Genomic DNA, 16,881 nt, shown 5'->3' on the forward strand with positions numbered 1-16,881 from the left:
GCCCAGGCTGGTCTCGAACTCCTGAGTTCAAGCAATCCACCTGCCTCAGCTTCCCAAAGTGCTGGGACTACAGGCATGAGCCAGTGTGTCTGGCCAACCACCTGGTATTTTTCTTCTGGTCTTTTGGTGAACCTCAGAGCTTCTCCATGTATTATCCCTTTTGTAACTTACCCCAATCACCCACTCTGGCACTGGCCCAGAACCAGTTCCATCTATAATAGTATAAGCACATTGTCATTCAGCATATTTGTGGGGACAACTGTGAACTAGTTCCTCCTGGCTAATTTCCATCAGTCCTTTACTCTTCAAATCCTGAACTCCGAATAGCATTTTGGAAGCCAGAACCAAGCAGAACACTCCAGTGAGAGGATTGGACTTGTGTTAATTAGAACAGTAAGTATGGAGATAGTTCTGCATTTTGACACCATTTAGTGCAATTCTAGGCTAAGCATGTTTTCAGTGATGCTGATTTAATTTTAGCCATCTGGTGAAATCTTGGTCTGCACTCCTTCACCTCGACTGAGCTCTGTTTATAAACATCAGTAGGTGTGCACCTTATTTACAGAGAGCTTAAACCCCTCTGAAGGTAAGCCTTTTTCTGCAGGCTACATCCAGGAATCTCAGAACTTCTTGAGGAATAAGCCCGAGGAGGGATTCTTTTTAAAGACTGTTTTACTTTTCGGTAAAAATGCAAATATTCTGACATTTTAAAAAAAGGCTCATATTTTACACATTTACCAATATAGGCAGCTGCAACAAGTTTTCTAGGAAATAAGCTGAACATAATTTGAAAGTTTGCACTCAGTAAATCACCTGGGGAACTAGGAAAGGGAGCTCCTTCAGGGCAGAGGCAGAAGAAATTCATTGACCAAATTGTAACCCTTCATGGGGTTTTAACTCCTGGTAAAAGGAAAACTGCTAAGAGTGGTGAGAGGCTAATTACCAGGTAGCAGCGGTTCCTTCTAAAATGGAGCCCTCTCTGCAGGCAGTCTAATCTTTTAGCATCTGGTGGAGAGCAAGGTGCAGTTAGACACATCAAAGAACAAAGAATAAGTAGGAAGGAACCAAGACCCTTTCCCTAGAGCCCACAGGACTCAGCAATAAACCTTGGAGGGAAGCACAGTTTGACTGGGTACTTAAGGTTTCCTGGTGGGGGTAAGTAGAAGGAACAAGGCTTTTAGATGCTTGTGCACGTGTGAAATTTGCACCAAATTACAACTGGTTTTTATTTTATTTCTGAAAACATAAAGCAGTGCTGCATGTGTGAAAGATGGAAGGCTTAACGTTGCTTAGGATTAACTGCCCAGAAAGATTTCCAGCCCACGTGACTATCCTGGGGGGTCCTGGAGAATCAAGCTGAACAACTGCCTGACCACCACCCCCTATACACACAGCCATATTGACGCCGACGAAACCAAGCAAGGAAGAGAACTCTGGAATCAGATAGCTAGTCCGGTACCTGATAGACGATACCTTCTGTCAGACACCTTTTCAAAGCTACAAGGAAGTGATTATATATAATTGCCTGAGGCCTTATGCAGGCCTGACAATAACCTGGACAGGTTGCATCCGATTCACATTCTTTGGTGGAGTAACTGGATGGAGTCTAAGAGACTCTCACTGCTCAGCGTTAACCTTCATACTAACGGGGCAGGGGTGAAGAAAAAGATTACCAGCAAGATTATCAGCCTAATAGCAATCTTGTCCCCACTCCTGGGACATTGAAATTATCATGCCTAAATGGGAAAGACTGTTGAAAAGTGACAGTGTAATAATAGCATTCTTAAGACAGTGCTCCCAAGTCTTATAGAAATTACTAGCTACTCTAGGTAATTAAAACAATTATAATTGTTTGTCTCCACATAACACTTTAGCATTAAATCCATGTGGTGGGCATGATGCACAACCAAATTCTAAATGGTACTTGGAATTATATTTTAACGTGAAATTGATTCTGTATATACCTAGCAATATGAGACACCCAGGACAAAACAGACCATTAGATATCATGTACTCCAAGCCCATCATTTTACAAGTGGGGAGATTTAGATCCAGAGCAGGTAAGAGACTTGCCTAGGATCTTTCAGCAGGTTAATGGCAGACCTGGGAGTGGGACCCAGGTCTTCTGGCCTCCAGCAATGGGCTCATTTCATTATGCCAGGCTCTCCTTAAATGTAAAGAGAAAACTAATATCTAGGTGTATGAACGATAAGAGAGAGATAAACAGCTAAAAACTTGTTTTTTTCATTCATTTCTTCCTGTCATAGTCACACTGTTTACCTCATTTTACATTTTTTAATTTATGTGGGTACATAGTAGTCGTATACATTTATGGAGTACAGGAGATGTTTTGATACAAGCATGCAATGTGAAATAAGCACATCACGGACAATAAGGTATCCATCCCCTCAAGCATTTATCCTTTGAGTTACAAACAATCCAATTACACTCTTTATTTTAAAATGTACAATTAAGTTATTATTGACTATAGTCACCTTGTTGTGCTATCAAATAGCAGGTCTTATTCATTCTTCTATTTTTTTTCTACTGATTAAACATCCCCACCTCCCCCCAAGTCTCCAACCCCCCACTACTCTTCCCAGCCTCTGGTAACCATGTTACCTGACTTTATTATCTTTTCTCACCTTTGGACTGTGTCCTTGACTCACTTTTCCCGCCTTCTGCTTATGACTTCAATGTTTCACCTTCTCCTTTAGCCTCCCTTTTCTCACTTGCTCCCCGAGTCGGTCTCTTTTTTCCTAGAATCAGCTTTACTCCATTTAGAAAGAGTGCTCACTATGTTGGCCAGCAGGGCTGTGAGCAGTTTGGAAGCCATGCTGTTCTGACAGGTTGTGAATTTCACAGAAACCCTATAAAGAAGTCATCAAGGAATAATGCCTTATAAAACATCTACTTACTAAGAGGCCACGAAAGCCAGCATATTAGGGTTACTGTGGAAAATCTGCGTTGACTGAACAGAAAACCTTTTAAAATATATTCAGGAAACTATTCCAAACTAAATGGAATGGGGAGGCACATGTGGAATTTAGGGGTCCATTAAGGAAGTAGAATTTCAGTGTATAAAATGCACACCAAAATGTTAAAATCTTGGTGGTAGGATTATACTTGAAATTTATTTTCTTCATTTGCTTATCAGAATTTTCTCATCTATTTATAATGAACTTAGGTTCTATTGTTTTTGAAGCTGGATATAAAATTTTAAATTAAAAATATACAACCTCTACAGGATTCAAACTGATTAGCAAAAATCTGATCTCCCTGTCCAGGAGTGTCTCATTTCCCATCCTTTCCACATCTCCACGTTAGCCAGGTGTGCTTGCTTGTTGACATCTGTGGACTACACTAAGGAACCAGTTCTGCCCTAGAGCAGGAAACCTACAAGAGGCCCCTGCCTCAGTCTTGACTTGGCTTCTTGCCAAGCTCCACCTTTGCAGCAGTCACTTACGACCTGTTATTTCACTCTTCTTTTTCTACCCACACATCTATCCAAGTTCCTAACCCTGATGTTCACCTAGTCTCTTCACATGGGTTCCTGCTGTTTGATACTAACTTGGACATACAATGGCAACCAGCTAGATTCCACTTAGGTCTGCTCTCCCCTTGACCGATCGCCACATATGTCGTGCACACCGTAGGTGATTCTCAAAGATTTGTTGAACTTAACTCCGGGGCCTGCTTACAGCTTTCTGCCCCTTTTCTTTTAGCCTACACCAGCCTGTAGTCATCTCAGTCCTAAGTGCTAACTCACACTTGTGAGCCTTGGAGTGACTTGAACTTGTAAGCCTAGTAATTACAGATTCTTCTCAGTCTGGATTAGTCTGGGGCTGGCCCCAGATTTAAGGACCTCTGCCATCCTTTCTCCTCAAGGCTATTTAAATATGGTGGCTCTATTTTTAGGGTATGCAGCATAACTCAAAACAGTTGTCTGGAATTCTCTAATTGTACCCAGGTACGAGTACAGCCAAACCCAGGACATTTTTAATGTCATGCATTTCTTTTTAAGTACTACACATCTAAAAGACTGATGTACAAGAGAGAAAGAGAAAGCACGGTTTAACTTTCTAAATGTAAAATTGTGGGAAACCTGAGAAGGGAGTAGTGGTAGGATTTGTAACTTATTAGCAATCTTTAATGGGAAACTACATCCCAAGGGATACTAACCTTTGTGTCTTAAAATTAGTTGTACACTTCCAATGCAAGATCTTCTAATATTTTTCTCCTTTAATTGCTTAGGTGGAATTATTTGTACAGAAGGATCTGGTTAAGCTGACTCATTGCTATTTAAAAATCAAAACCAAAGATATTCTTCCCTTCTGAATGTTGAATTTGACATTTGCTTTTCTCAACTTAGGAGTCTCTAGTCCACATTCCTCCAAATGCAGAAATGAATAAACAGGTTCACAGTGGCTTCCACAGAGAAACCTGAGGAGTCTTTGTAGATTCCTAGGAGTAGAGATGACCTCTCGTTTGTTATACTTTGGGGAAGTCTGAGGCAGGGCGTTTCTCATTTCTTCTGGCAACCGCATTTCGAATAGTCAGTGAGGGCATACTGTGACCACACAGTTTCACATGTGTGCAGGGCTGGTCCAGGAAAAAAATTATTACTCTAACACATGAAATGTTTGCACCACACCCCTCCCGACTTAACACTTAACTTCCTAGAATGTTTTATCGACTGACATTCTATCAGCTAACTCATTGGAGCAAGGATTAGCTGCCTAGCAGCTGAGAGCAAGAACAGAATCCACCCTTACGTTGATTTAACAGATATTTACTAAGCATATATTATGTTTCAGAGTAAGCAGTAACTATTCAACAACTATTGCTTGCCTTCTCAAAATTAAAGGAACTTACTGCATCCTTTTGGCCTCATAACCCCACCCACTGAGCTCCAAAGAATGACCTTTCTTTCTGGCCTCATATGATTCTCAGATGCCATGTATTTTTCTAACCTTGTCCATTTCTCTGAACCGTTTCCATTTTCCATTTGTACATGAAAGCTCTCTCAGAGCTCTTACAGGGCCCACTTCACCAGCAACTGCTGACCCTGTTTTTTACACAACCATTCCCAACACAAATAAGAGTCGTTTAAGATACAACAGGCGGAGATACAGCAAACTAACACAGGAACAGAAAACCAAACACCGCATGTTCTCACTCATAAGTGGGAGCTGAACAACGAGAACACATGGACACAAGGAGAGGAACAACACACACTGGGGCCCGTCAGGGTTGGGGCCGGGGGAGGGAGAGCATCAGGATGAATAGTTAATGCATGTGGGGCTTAATACCTAGGTGATGGGTTGATGGGTGCAGTAAACCACCATGGCACACGTTTACCTATGTCACAAACCTGTCCTTTCTGCACATGTATCCCAGAACTTAAAATAAAATAAAATTTAAAAATACAATAAAATAAATAAAATAAAATGCTGAGATAATTGCAACATGGTGGTTCTTGAAGGGCTAGCTTCAAAGAGTGGATGGAGTGGTCAAGTGCATGGGCTCTTAATCCAGCTTGCCCCTGTTCAAATCCTGTTTGCACCGCTTACTATTCTGTGACTTTGGGAAAGTTACTTCACCTCTTTCCAGTTAACACATCTGTCAAATGGGAATATTGGTAGCACCTACTTCATTGAGGATTTCAATGAGCTGATACATGTAAAATATTTAGACTAGTGTCTGGCACATAATAAACATTCTGTTGATCTATATTAGCTATTACCATTACTATTTAGGTTGGAAAAGAGTAATAATTGTAGGCTAGTGGGGAATGGGGTTGATATTTTGGAGCAAGTTCCTAGAACCTATACATATCACAAAATGTGGCTACGAGCAGCTGGGAAAGTGTGGCCCTGCCGTTATGAGAGGAATCCCCTCTTTTGATTGCTTATGCAGGTAGTGGATCATATACAGCAACTGTTTTTATTTATTATTTTTAATGGATGAATAAAAATTATATGTATTTATCATGTACAACATGATGTTTTAAAATATGTAGATTATGGAATGGCTAAATCGAGGTAACATATGCTTTACCTCACATACTTATCATTGGAACTGTGTTTTCAATGAAGATTCTTTTATTGTTTTCTCTTTTTTTGTTTGTTTTTTTGGCCTCATTCCAAAAGCAATATATGCTTATTTAAAAAGCAGGGAACAAAAGAAACAGAAAAGCAAGAAGAAATAAGGTACTCCTAATCCCACCTATCAAGAGACAGCCAATCTAAGGATCACAGAGTAAAGCTCAATGCATGTGATGTAATAACACCTTTTGGTGACCAACTTTTTAAAAAAATGTAGTATTATATTGTGAATATCATCATTAGTTACTGTTATATGAAACTACCTTGTTGGACATGTAAGTTGTTTTCTCCCTTGAGCTATTGCAAACACTAAGATAAACATCTTAGTACACAAAGATGTACATGTATCTTTACATACAATTTTATTTCCTTAGGATACATTTTTCCAGAAACTGAACTTTCCCAGCTTATTTGGGGTACATTTTTGGTTGTCTTATTTTTGCTTGAGACTTTGAATTAAATACTAAAATGTTAAATTAATTTTTTGTGTAAAATTTTAATCAAATACGGAAATATGAAAACAAATTATGGGCAGGAATCGTGGCAGTGGTAGTTCTTCCTTGGTAAAGCAGTGAAAGAATTATATGAACCCGAACTGTGCATCAGAATTCCGGAGGCAGCAAACCATAGGGGAGAGAGTTGGGGATTGCAATTAACGCATCTACTTTTAATTCCTGACTCAAGTACTTACTTGCAGTTGTATGACCTTGAGCTCATATTTAACCTTGCTGAACCTTGATTTCTTTATTTGAAAGATCTTTTTTATGACTTTGTGTTGCAGAATTTTGCTCCTTAGTTCAGCTAAAACCAGGTTCTTGTCACACAACCAGGAAAATTTAGGCACGCGGACACATTGAAGAATGAGTAGGGCAGGATTTTATTGGGCGAAAAGGGAAAAAAAGAAAAAAAAAACTCAGCAAAGGGAGATGGAGCTCCTGCTAATATGTCCCCGACCTCACAGATTGAATCCCAGGCCACCACATAAGAACTGGAGGCCAAGCTCCTCCCCCTGCCCATGGCTCCACCCTGTTCTCCCAGTGCGCATGTGGGCATGCTCAGACAAGGCCCTGGGCAGGCTCCCCCATCTGCACAAAAGCATCTGATGTAAACACTTGTGGGGTGGGTCAGAGATTCTCTGGGGACCCCTTTTTATGCCTAGGCATTTAGCTGTCTCATCAATGCCTGCTTGTCTCTCCTGTCTCAGCCCTCAGTCTCTCACCACTCTCTCTCAGCCCCCTCTGCCCTCAAGTTTAAGATTCAACCAGATTAACCTACTCCACAGGCCTTTTCCTGCTTCTCCCTTTGTCTGGACTAACTTTCATCTCTGCTCTCCCACAGCCCCCCAACTCCCCAACACATACCTAAATAATTAGTACTGGCTATCTGGAGTTCAGGTTAGACATCACCTTCCTTAGAAAACCCTGCCTGTCCGTCCCCTCCACATATACACTTCAGTCTAGGTTAGATGCCCTTCTTTTGCTGTGCTAGAAAAAAAATTATCCTTTCCACTGTCATTTGTACACATCACACCATAATATACATACCTGCTTATATCTCTGATTCTTCCCCTAGCCCATGAGCTCTTTGAGATTAGGTACTATTTCTCATTCATCTCTGCATCCTCAATAGCCAACACAGTGTGTGGATTCAGTGAGGGCTCGTGAGGACTTGTTAAGTGAGTGATGAATGAATGAAGGAGCATAATCATACCTATTTCACAGGTGTATTAAGTAATGATTGTATGAAATAATGTAAGTGGAAATTCCTGGCATGCAGCTAGGTCAGGAAATGATATCTCATAGCATTAAAGGCAATTGACAGTAACTTTGTCACAGATCTCTTACAATCACTTAAAATGTTCTGAGTGTGAAGTTCTGGAGAATCTTTGTCTTTTTAAAAGTCTGTTGAAAGGTGAATTTCGTCATCATAGAAGGAATCTCAGCGGACAAAGGACCTCTTGTTTAAGACAACTAAGCCCAGCGATTAGTGGTGAGGCGCCATGCCTAAGTGCTTCCAGGGCCTGGGGTCAGCTCACCCAGACAAACCTCCCCCCTCTGGCCCCACACCTTGGACCCAGAAGAGGAGGAAGTGGGTAAAGAGGCTGAGAAGGAATAAAGAAAAAGGGGCTGGAATTAGATGATGTGGGGGTAGTAATTGTAGCTTTTGCACAGCAGCTGTGTTTAGAACCAGACAAGCTATATACATCAGAGAGTTCCGCAGCCCCCAGAAAAATGTTCCTCGGAACGCCTGCCACCTTTCATTCTTCCTGAGCTTTGTAGCCTTCAGCAGATCTTCTCAGTGGTGCCTTGCCCTAGCACCTCACTGGCCAGCTCGGCACTACCTCCTGGGGTGTAAATGAACTGTTAAGGGTGGTTCTCTCAGCAGTAGAACTGGTCTCACGGAATGTTTTTCCAGTTCTGACAGTCTGGCACAAAGCTGCTAAGAGGCACCTGGTATCACAAAAGCTAGGCACTGCGCTCTGCTGCTGGGCTGGCAGTCTCCAGGCTCTTTTAGGAAATGACTGGGCCAGTCCAGCCGCCTCCCAGATGATTTTCCCCCCCAGGCCATGCCCTTTTGACCCCAAGACAATTTGGACTCAGCTCAGTCAATTTGAAGAATTTCTCCAAGTTGCAACTGACAGCTTCATTGTCTTAAGGCACAAATTAAAGTTAAGCCTTTATTAGAGTAATACATTTGTGTTTGTGACAGGTCAAAACAATGATGCAAATGCAGGGTATTTAAAAGAGAGAGAGAGAAACTCCTATAGAATTCAGAGGAATCTTCTCCTCTAATTCAGAGGGAAGATCTGCAGATCGTTCTGGCTGCAGGGCAGTGAACCAACTTCTGCTACTCCTCCCCAGCACCAGGCAGCAGGCAGGCCTGCCCTGCGATGAAAGGTGAAGAGGCGGCAAGGCCCCAACTAACTGAAATTTTCCACAGAGATTCCCAAGAGTGCAGACGTGAACAAACACCCAACCGCCACCCACCTATAGCTCCAAAGCCAGTTCCCCAATCTCCTCCGCCATGGCCTCAAATGTTCTTGCGTTCGGGTTCCCTCCTCCTTTCAGCTGTGGGGATGGGAAGCCAAGGGGCAGGTAGGAGTGGGAGTGGGAAGGCTGGAGGCCCTGCCTTTGCTCTGAGCTGGAGCAGGAAAGCAGCCTGGAAGCCATGTGACAGCAGGAGATGTGGGGCTCGCAGAGGGTGGGGCAGGCAGCACCCACACCATGCTTTACCCACTGCTCAGCCTGGCCTGGGGCCAGAGGAAGCACAAGCACTTTTTTTCAGTTCAATTTATTCTCCGAAGCAACAAACCTCAGGATATGAACGACAGAGGAAGCTCAGTTTAAACAAAGACATTCACCAGGCAGTATGGGTCCCCTGCAATGACAAATGAATCCCTGGCAAAGGGACAGCCAACATTGGCTAGGTTGGAACGTTATGATTCCAGGATGATCTTTCTGACCTGGGTTTAGAAGCTCCTTCACTTGGCTTTCTTTGTACAGGCACGGGGTGGTGGTGAGCTGATCTGCTAAGTCTGTTGGTCAGTCTATCAACAAACATCGATTGATCCCACCTAGCATGGGGCAGGCTGTTTAGGCAGGCTGCTTGTGATGTATCTGCTAGAGGATACATCACAAAGTTCTGGAAAACCAGGAAGTTTCACTGCATATGCAGAAATCACACTTGAGTCAGAAGCCTACCATCTAATCAATGTCTAGACAGGATTTTGAAGCCAGACAAAGTGGGGCTTGAATCCCAGCTCACCTGCTAACTTAAATAGCCATATGACTTTGGGTAAGCCAACCTCTCTGTGCCTCAGTTCACATACTCATAAAATAGAGATAAACATAATATTTTAGGCCTAGTCAGCTTGGAATATTACTGCTTGGACATAAGAAGCAGGACATGTGTTCACCATCTAAAATTGGAGCCAATTCCATGAGGCATGAGTGTAGCAAACACTTATATAGCACTTACTAGTACTAGTCTGAGTGTTTTACATATATTAATTCATTTAACCTTTGGTAGGACCCTATGGAGCAGGTACTAATATTATCCCCATTTTACAGATTAAAAAAAAAAACCCAAGGCACAGAGAAGTTATATAAAAACCCTAGTCAGTGACACTTATTTGATGTGCGTGAGACTTATGTAAGGTAGTGCATGGGAAATACATCTAGAAAATTGTTGATAAATGCTATTTGTGATTATTATTCAGTAATATTATTATTATTAACTGTATTACTCTAACTGTGAGTAATGACCATGGAACAATTTAGAATGTAGTAAAATGCAAAGAGTTTGGCTATTTCCATCTGCTTCCTTAAAGGAAGCCCTACATTATTTTAGGTAACTCTAGGGAGTTCTTATGGACCCTTCCAGGATTAATGACTCCAAAGGAAAGAGCAAATCTCTTGGGACTGCTGAGTAAACAGAGGCCAAAGCATGCAAAAAGGCAGGGTAAATTAACCCTACAGGAAGCACAGAAATAGGGGAGCACAGCTCTATTACCTGGAGGTGGGTTGCAAAATCAAGCATTATCAAAAGAAAGTCCAGTTGAAAGTGACTGTTCTTTGTTGGTTTGCAAAGTACGGAAATAAGGAGGTCTGTAAGCTAGGGAGAGGGGAATTAACAAGTTTGAGCACCCGCTTTGTGTCAGGAACCTTATCCCTGATATCTCATTTATCATGACAATGACCTCATGAGGTAGATGCTAGGATTATCTCCACTATAGTGATAAGGGCACATCCTCAGAGAGCTGAAGTGACCCACCTGAAGTCTCACACCTTCAAATTGTTGGCGTTTGGTCTAGAATTCAGGTCTGCCCTACTCCAGATGTATTTTTCCTTCCATAATCCCATCCATAAATCTCAAACAAAACCAATCATTATCCCTTCTAAACTTGCTCCTTCTATTCTGTTCTCTATCTTGGTGAGTGGGGCCATCATCCCACCAGCCACTTAAGCTAGAAACTTGGAGGTCATTTAGATCCTTTCTCACATATCTCCCATATCCAAAAGGGTGGCATCAAGTGGTTCTAGAAATTCTACCTCATTAGCATGTCTTTTATTCATCCTTCCTGTCTGTCTTCACCATTGACCAAGTTCAGAACCCTAGTAGGCTGCAATATTGATGTTTGGGCATATGTGTTTGGATATAGTTTGACCATCTAAAATTGGATCCACTAAACTTGATGGTAACATTCAGATTCTACCTGGCATCTCTAGCACTTAGAACATATTTTTATTAAATATAGGATGAATGAATAAATGCATAAATTAACGAATGATGAGCAGAGGCTAATATCCCCACTTTTAAACCCTTTAGTGGTCTCTGCCACCCTCAGGATAAAGACCACATTTCTTCACATATAGAATACATTGCCTGAATGGTCTAGCTGCCGCCAACCTCTTCTTCAACTTTGACCTCCAGTCACTCCCATTTTCCTTTCAAGATTCCATTCTCCACTCAGATTGACCCTTTTGTTCTGTGAAAGGACCATGTTCTCTTTTGCATATTGGCCTTCACTCTTTCCTTTGTGTAGATCACCATACTTACCCCCACAATCTACCTCTCGATCTTCACCTTCTTAACTCCTACTCAGCAACTTAAATGGTTTGTTCTTCTGGAAGTTTTTCCTCGCACCCCAAGTCTAGGATTTACAGTTGATAGAACTAAGGCTCAAATAGCCTAAGTGACTTACCCACGGCTCCACAGCTTGTCAGTGGCCGAGTCAAATCTATCCTGGTTTATCAGACTCCAAATATACATTACCTCATTTGTATTACTCCTTGCAACAACTCAGCAAGCTAAGGGGGTAAGTGATTAGTCTAAGATTACATAGCTAAAGTGGTGGGTTTTTTGGTAGTTTTTGTAGTCCCAAATCCAGGTACCTTCTATTACACCAAAGCAATTTCATTTCATTGAAGTTGGAAGAACTTTGCCTTATGAAGTGACAGAATCGGTTATCTATTTCACTGTTGACTAAACTACAAAACATCCTTCATCATTACAAATTTAAAAACCAACCCCTGGGTAAACATCCCAAGGGTAAATTCCACCACTGATAAATTTAAAAATCACTGTGCTTTGCTTTCCTACTTAACTTGAACAGTGTTCGGTTCTGGCACTGCCTCTCCTCTGTCTCTTTCCAAAAATGAGGCCTAGTGGCCTTTATCATGGACTCCCAAGGGAATCAGGTGAGCTAACTTACTATATTCTCTTACTGGGTACCCACTGCATGGCCAGTACAATCACTTAGCAATCAGGTAAATGTGAAAGTAGAGATGTTTTAACATCTTGTTTTGACTTCAGGCTCCAGAAACCATCAAAGTGAAACATCATTTTAGAAATTCAGAAATAACAGCTTTTACAAAGACAGAAATACAGCAGGCAAAAAGGAATATCAGATAGAACTGTGTCAAATACGGTGATGGGGTGGCCATTTTGTACAACTCTCTATGTAACCTGAGTTGAGCAAACAAGAGGTTGCTCTCCAAAGGCACTCATCACTACTACTAAATGTGTGTGAGAGTGTGTGTGCACACGTGCATGTGCATGTGTGTACATTGAAGAGATTGATAGTCAAGCTAGAAACTTGACCCTCTATTGTTTCTAATATCTCACAAAGCTTTAACTTTGGTCTTATCTTCCTTTTTTCCATCAAGAAAAGTTCTAGTCTCCATGTTGAAGAAGCAAAACTAAATATACAATAAAACCTGCAATTAATTTGTAAATCATGACCTTACTCAATTTTTAGTCCCACTCACCCACTCCCATCATCATTCTAGAAAGCCTTCCTTGACAATCTAAAGATAAGCTGTCCGTGGTAAGATCAGCCCTAAGAATAATGCTAATATTTGACAATGATCAGTTTTATGAAATAAATATGAGGGCTTGAAAAGTAAGATGACATTTTCACTAAATTCATTTTCTTCATTGGATTGTACTTTAGTAGGCACATTCTAGCAATTCTGAAGTCCCATAACCTATCCTGCACCCCTAAACACTATTGGAAGTTCATGAAAGAAAAGGTTGACTAATATTTTCAGAGAATTTGTCTATAAAATCAACACCAAGTGACTCAGAGCACAAATATGCAAAGAAACCTCAGGAAAACAAGATGTATTTGGGAGCAGCCACTCTTTCTAATAAACTAACTGAAAGTATTAACAAGTTAAAAACAGTAGGATGAACAGAAAGTGGAGTTGTCAATCATGCAATGACAGAAAAAGGAATAACCAAGGCCAAAATTGGTAGCATCCAGGCAGTATTGTCCAGACCAGAGTGTGCTCTTGCTCACAAATTTTACCTACCAATATAGCGGAGTCTACTGTTCCCAGAACAGGGCCTGGGACATATTAGGTCCTCAATAATAATTTGTTAACTAAATGAGTTAATTAATGAATACGTGACTAAAAGGTCTCAATGCCATGGCCTCTGTGGACACAGATGCATTACCAAGCCATCGAATATTAGGATCATATATCTAATTCTTCCAGATCTCGCTCTTCTGACATCATTTGGCATATAAATGATGAGAGGACCCCAGTGTCCCCAATCCCACTGTAAATGGTGACACTAGCATTCTAATTTTAAATGTCAGTCTCTGATTCCAGTTCTTGTGGAATAGTGACAAAACAGGCTTCTTAGGAAACAGTCTCAGGAGGCCTGAGTGAGACCTTGGACACTGGCAAATTCAGCAAGATAATAGTACTGGGGGTGGAGAAAGGGTTCTGGATGTCAATGAGCTTTCCCCAGGTGACATTATTTTATCTGATCATGTGTCCTTTTTATATTTCTACCACTGCACTTTCTGTAAAATCAACACCAATACCCAAGAGTCCACTATGTTCCCTTATGCAACCAATTATTTTCTTGAATCTTATCTTAAAGGACAGTTTTCCCTGGTTATGATCCATGCCTCTTGAGATTCCAGTTTAGTATCAAAAGGTCCTCCACGTGGCCTTCCTCAGCTATTAATGGGTTCTCTTCATTATGGTTCCAAGCATTTCTTCATCAAATTTCGAATGTTAGTACTAATAAAGTAGAGCATTCTTTAGGTTGCTTTTTAAGTGTTTGAATAGGTGAAAAGATTCACACCATTGTCTCCATGACCTTGAGGGAACACTGTCCCACATAATTCTTCAACCATGATTAAGAAAAGAAGGATCTACTACCTGGTTCACAATAGTCATCAAAAGCTCACTGTGTGCCAAGTTCTATGCGTTTTGAGGTCATCAGAAAATAAATAATGTGCATCGGCAATACTGAAGGCTACTGACAGATGAGTCTTCTGTTTACAATTGTATATGAAGGAGAGGGAAGAGTTCTGGATTGCAAGTCCAGCTCTGCAATTATATGCTGTGTGATCGTGCACACGTCACTTAAGTTCCCTGAGCCTCCATCTTTTAACTTACAAAATGGGAAAAGATCTTTTCCCTACCTTCACTCACAAGGCTGAATGGAAGATCAAATGAACTAATGGATGTGAAAGTACTTTGTAAATTTTAAAGTGCTATCCACAGATGACTCACTACTGCTATCATCATCATCACCACCATTATCATCATCATCACTATCATCATCATCATCATCATCATCATCGTCAATCTATTATTGTTAAGCAGAGAAGGTACTATTGGATGATTGAATGCTAACTTAAGCTTCTAACTCCTCTGGACAAAGCCCCTCACAGTACTGCAGCCAGTGCTATTGCCACTCTGGGTAACACCACAATTGCTACTTACAAAGCAGTCTTCCACAGAGCAAAAGGGATCACATGCTTTGACACCCGAATTGCTGGGTATCAAATCTCTCCCATTATCTTTCCAAGGAACACAATGTGTTGCAGCTGGAGACAGTTTGACTTGAAGCCAAATCAAGTCTTCAAGTTGCTGGAACTGGCTCTTCCGTAGGTGAATTTTGTGAAGATATGGTACTGTGTTCCCCATCCACCCTCCAACCCATTTAAATGGATCTGAATTAGACTGCACATTCAAAAAACTCATCTGTCACTTTTTGTCAAAGATTTCTCTTTGAGTTCCTTGAAATATCTATTAAAAACTCAGCCTAAAGCAATATCTTTTGAATACCCAGCTCACTAATTCAGGTACTGCAGCACTGTGAGCATACACCACCAGTCTGCAAATGGATAAACTACTCAAAAGATATTTTCCACCCCTTAAATATAGTTCCAAGAAAGAATAGGAAATGCCTCATACCTCTAATGGAAGCTATTTGCTACAAAAACAAATCATTCATGTCCGTGGAACTAGAAATGCCTTTTGCGCATAAAACTGAAAGGAAGAGACAGCAAAACAGCAGACGAAGACATGAAGTCATCACTCACAAAGCACATGATTCAAATAAAAATAAAATACTCATTGGAAAAATGGGCTACCCACACACCAAACATCATGGCTGAGCCACAGCAGTTGTCAGTTTATGTATAAAAGAAAAGAACAAACATTTTGTGTGAATTTCAAAGAAAATAAACTATTTGTCTCTTGTTAGTAGCTAATGTAAATATCAAAGCAAATAGTATTTTTGGTTCCAATAAAAACGTAGAACTTTTCAAAATGCTCATACATAAATCCCGACATCAAAATGTACATATCTTAAGATGTTGGAACATGAGCAACAAATGATGTGCTTAATACATTTGTTCTTTCTTGAAGAGATGAAGTATAATTGTATGCAATCATCTTGTAGCTAGGAATTTATTAAGAACTCTGAACTATAAGTACTAAATCAAGCTAAATAGTCTCTTATCCTAATTTTTCTCTCTCATACTTGTCATTACTTCCTGAAGTTCTCATTACAACTACATAATTCTACCCCTTATAACCCATAGGTTTTCTTCAGAAAAGGAGGATAGCTTCCCCCACTCCTTTCCCTCAGAACAACAGTTTTCTCCCCACAAATGCTCATGGGATGAGACCCACAGACATAATTTCAATGAACAATAATACCTTATTGGGTAAAAGAACTAGTTTATTGCTGCTTTACTTTTTGCAAATAGTTATCCTGCCTTTAAAATTTGCTATTGTTGTCCCTTGAGAAAAGACAACTTGTTCTAAGAGAAAGGTTAATGGAAAAATATGAACTACATTGTGATGTTAAATACAGATTATTTTTCCAAAGCTAAAAATCACAGTCCTCCTTCATTCAGTCCTAAAGAAGACATAACATTGCTGTCTAATGGGCTGTTCACAAATGACTATTATTGAATGAATAATAAAGGAATAATAGCAATGTGATTTCCACTTACATCAACCACAAAAATCTTCTGGGAATCATCCAAAAACTGCACTTTTAAATGTAGCATTCTCAGCGAGGCCGTTGGGCTGCAAGCAGGCTCAGAGTGCTGTGGGTGCTTTCTCCAGGAATTTCACTCCCAGCTGTATGTGGTGCACTCGGGTCCCCCCACCCCCAGCCAGGCATCTCCACTGTCAGCGGGGCACACTTCCGTTTGCTTGAAGTAATGCACACCCAAGGGCGTTTGTGCTGCCAAGTGCAGGGGATCAATAGCATCTGGGTAGTCTCCTGTTTGGTCCATATCAAATCCAACTGGTCTTCCTCTAGCCTTCTTAAACTCAGCTCCTTTCTTCAAAGAAAAATATAAAGAAGGAAAGCATTTGTGGTCCCCGGGGATTTTCTTTATTTCACAAGGGCACAATTTGAAAACCCTAGATGAAGCTTTAATAAACTGAGAATAGCCCTTCTCAAAAGCAAAAAGATTCGAGTTAATCTCAAATTGTACTAGAAATTT

At 40.8% G+C, this 16,881-nt stretch overlaps 1 protein-coding gene across 2 annotated transcripts in view; it reads right to left on the minus strand.

Moving 5' to 3' along the window:
* FRMD7 (FERM domain containing 7) overlaps nucleotides 1-16,613 on the minus strand; it is a 50,602-nt gene extending 33,989 nt beyond the window's left edge. For both annotated transcript variants that reach the window (XM_055268819.2, XM_055268818.2), the window contains exon 1: nucleotides 16,381-16,613. In XM_055268819.2, coding sequence (XP_055124794.1) covers nucleotides 16,381-16,437 — 57 coding nt within the window. In that variant the 5' untranslated portion in view covers nucleotides 16,438-16,613. The remainder of the gene's footprint in view (nucleotides 1-16,380) is intronic.
* Between the last annotated feature and the right edge of the window lie 268 nt (nucleotides 16,614-16,881).

This window comes from Symphalangus syndactylus, chromosome X (assembly GCF_028878055.3).
Source record: "Symphalangus syndactylus isolate Jambi chromosome X, NHGRI_mSymSyn1-v2.1_pri, whole genome shotgun sequence".
In the NCBI taxonomy this organism is placed as follows: Eukaryota; Metazoa; Chordata; class Mammalia; order Primates; family Hylobatidae; genus Symphalangus; species Symphalangus syndactylus.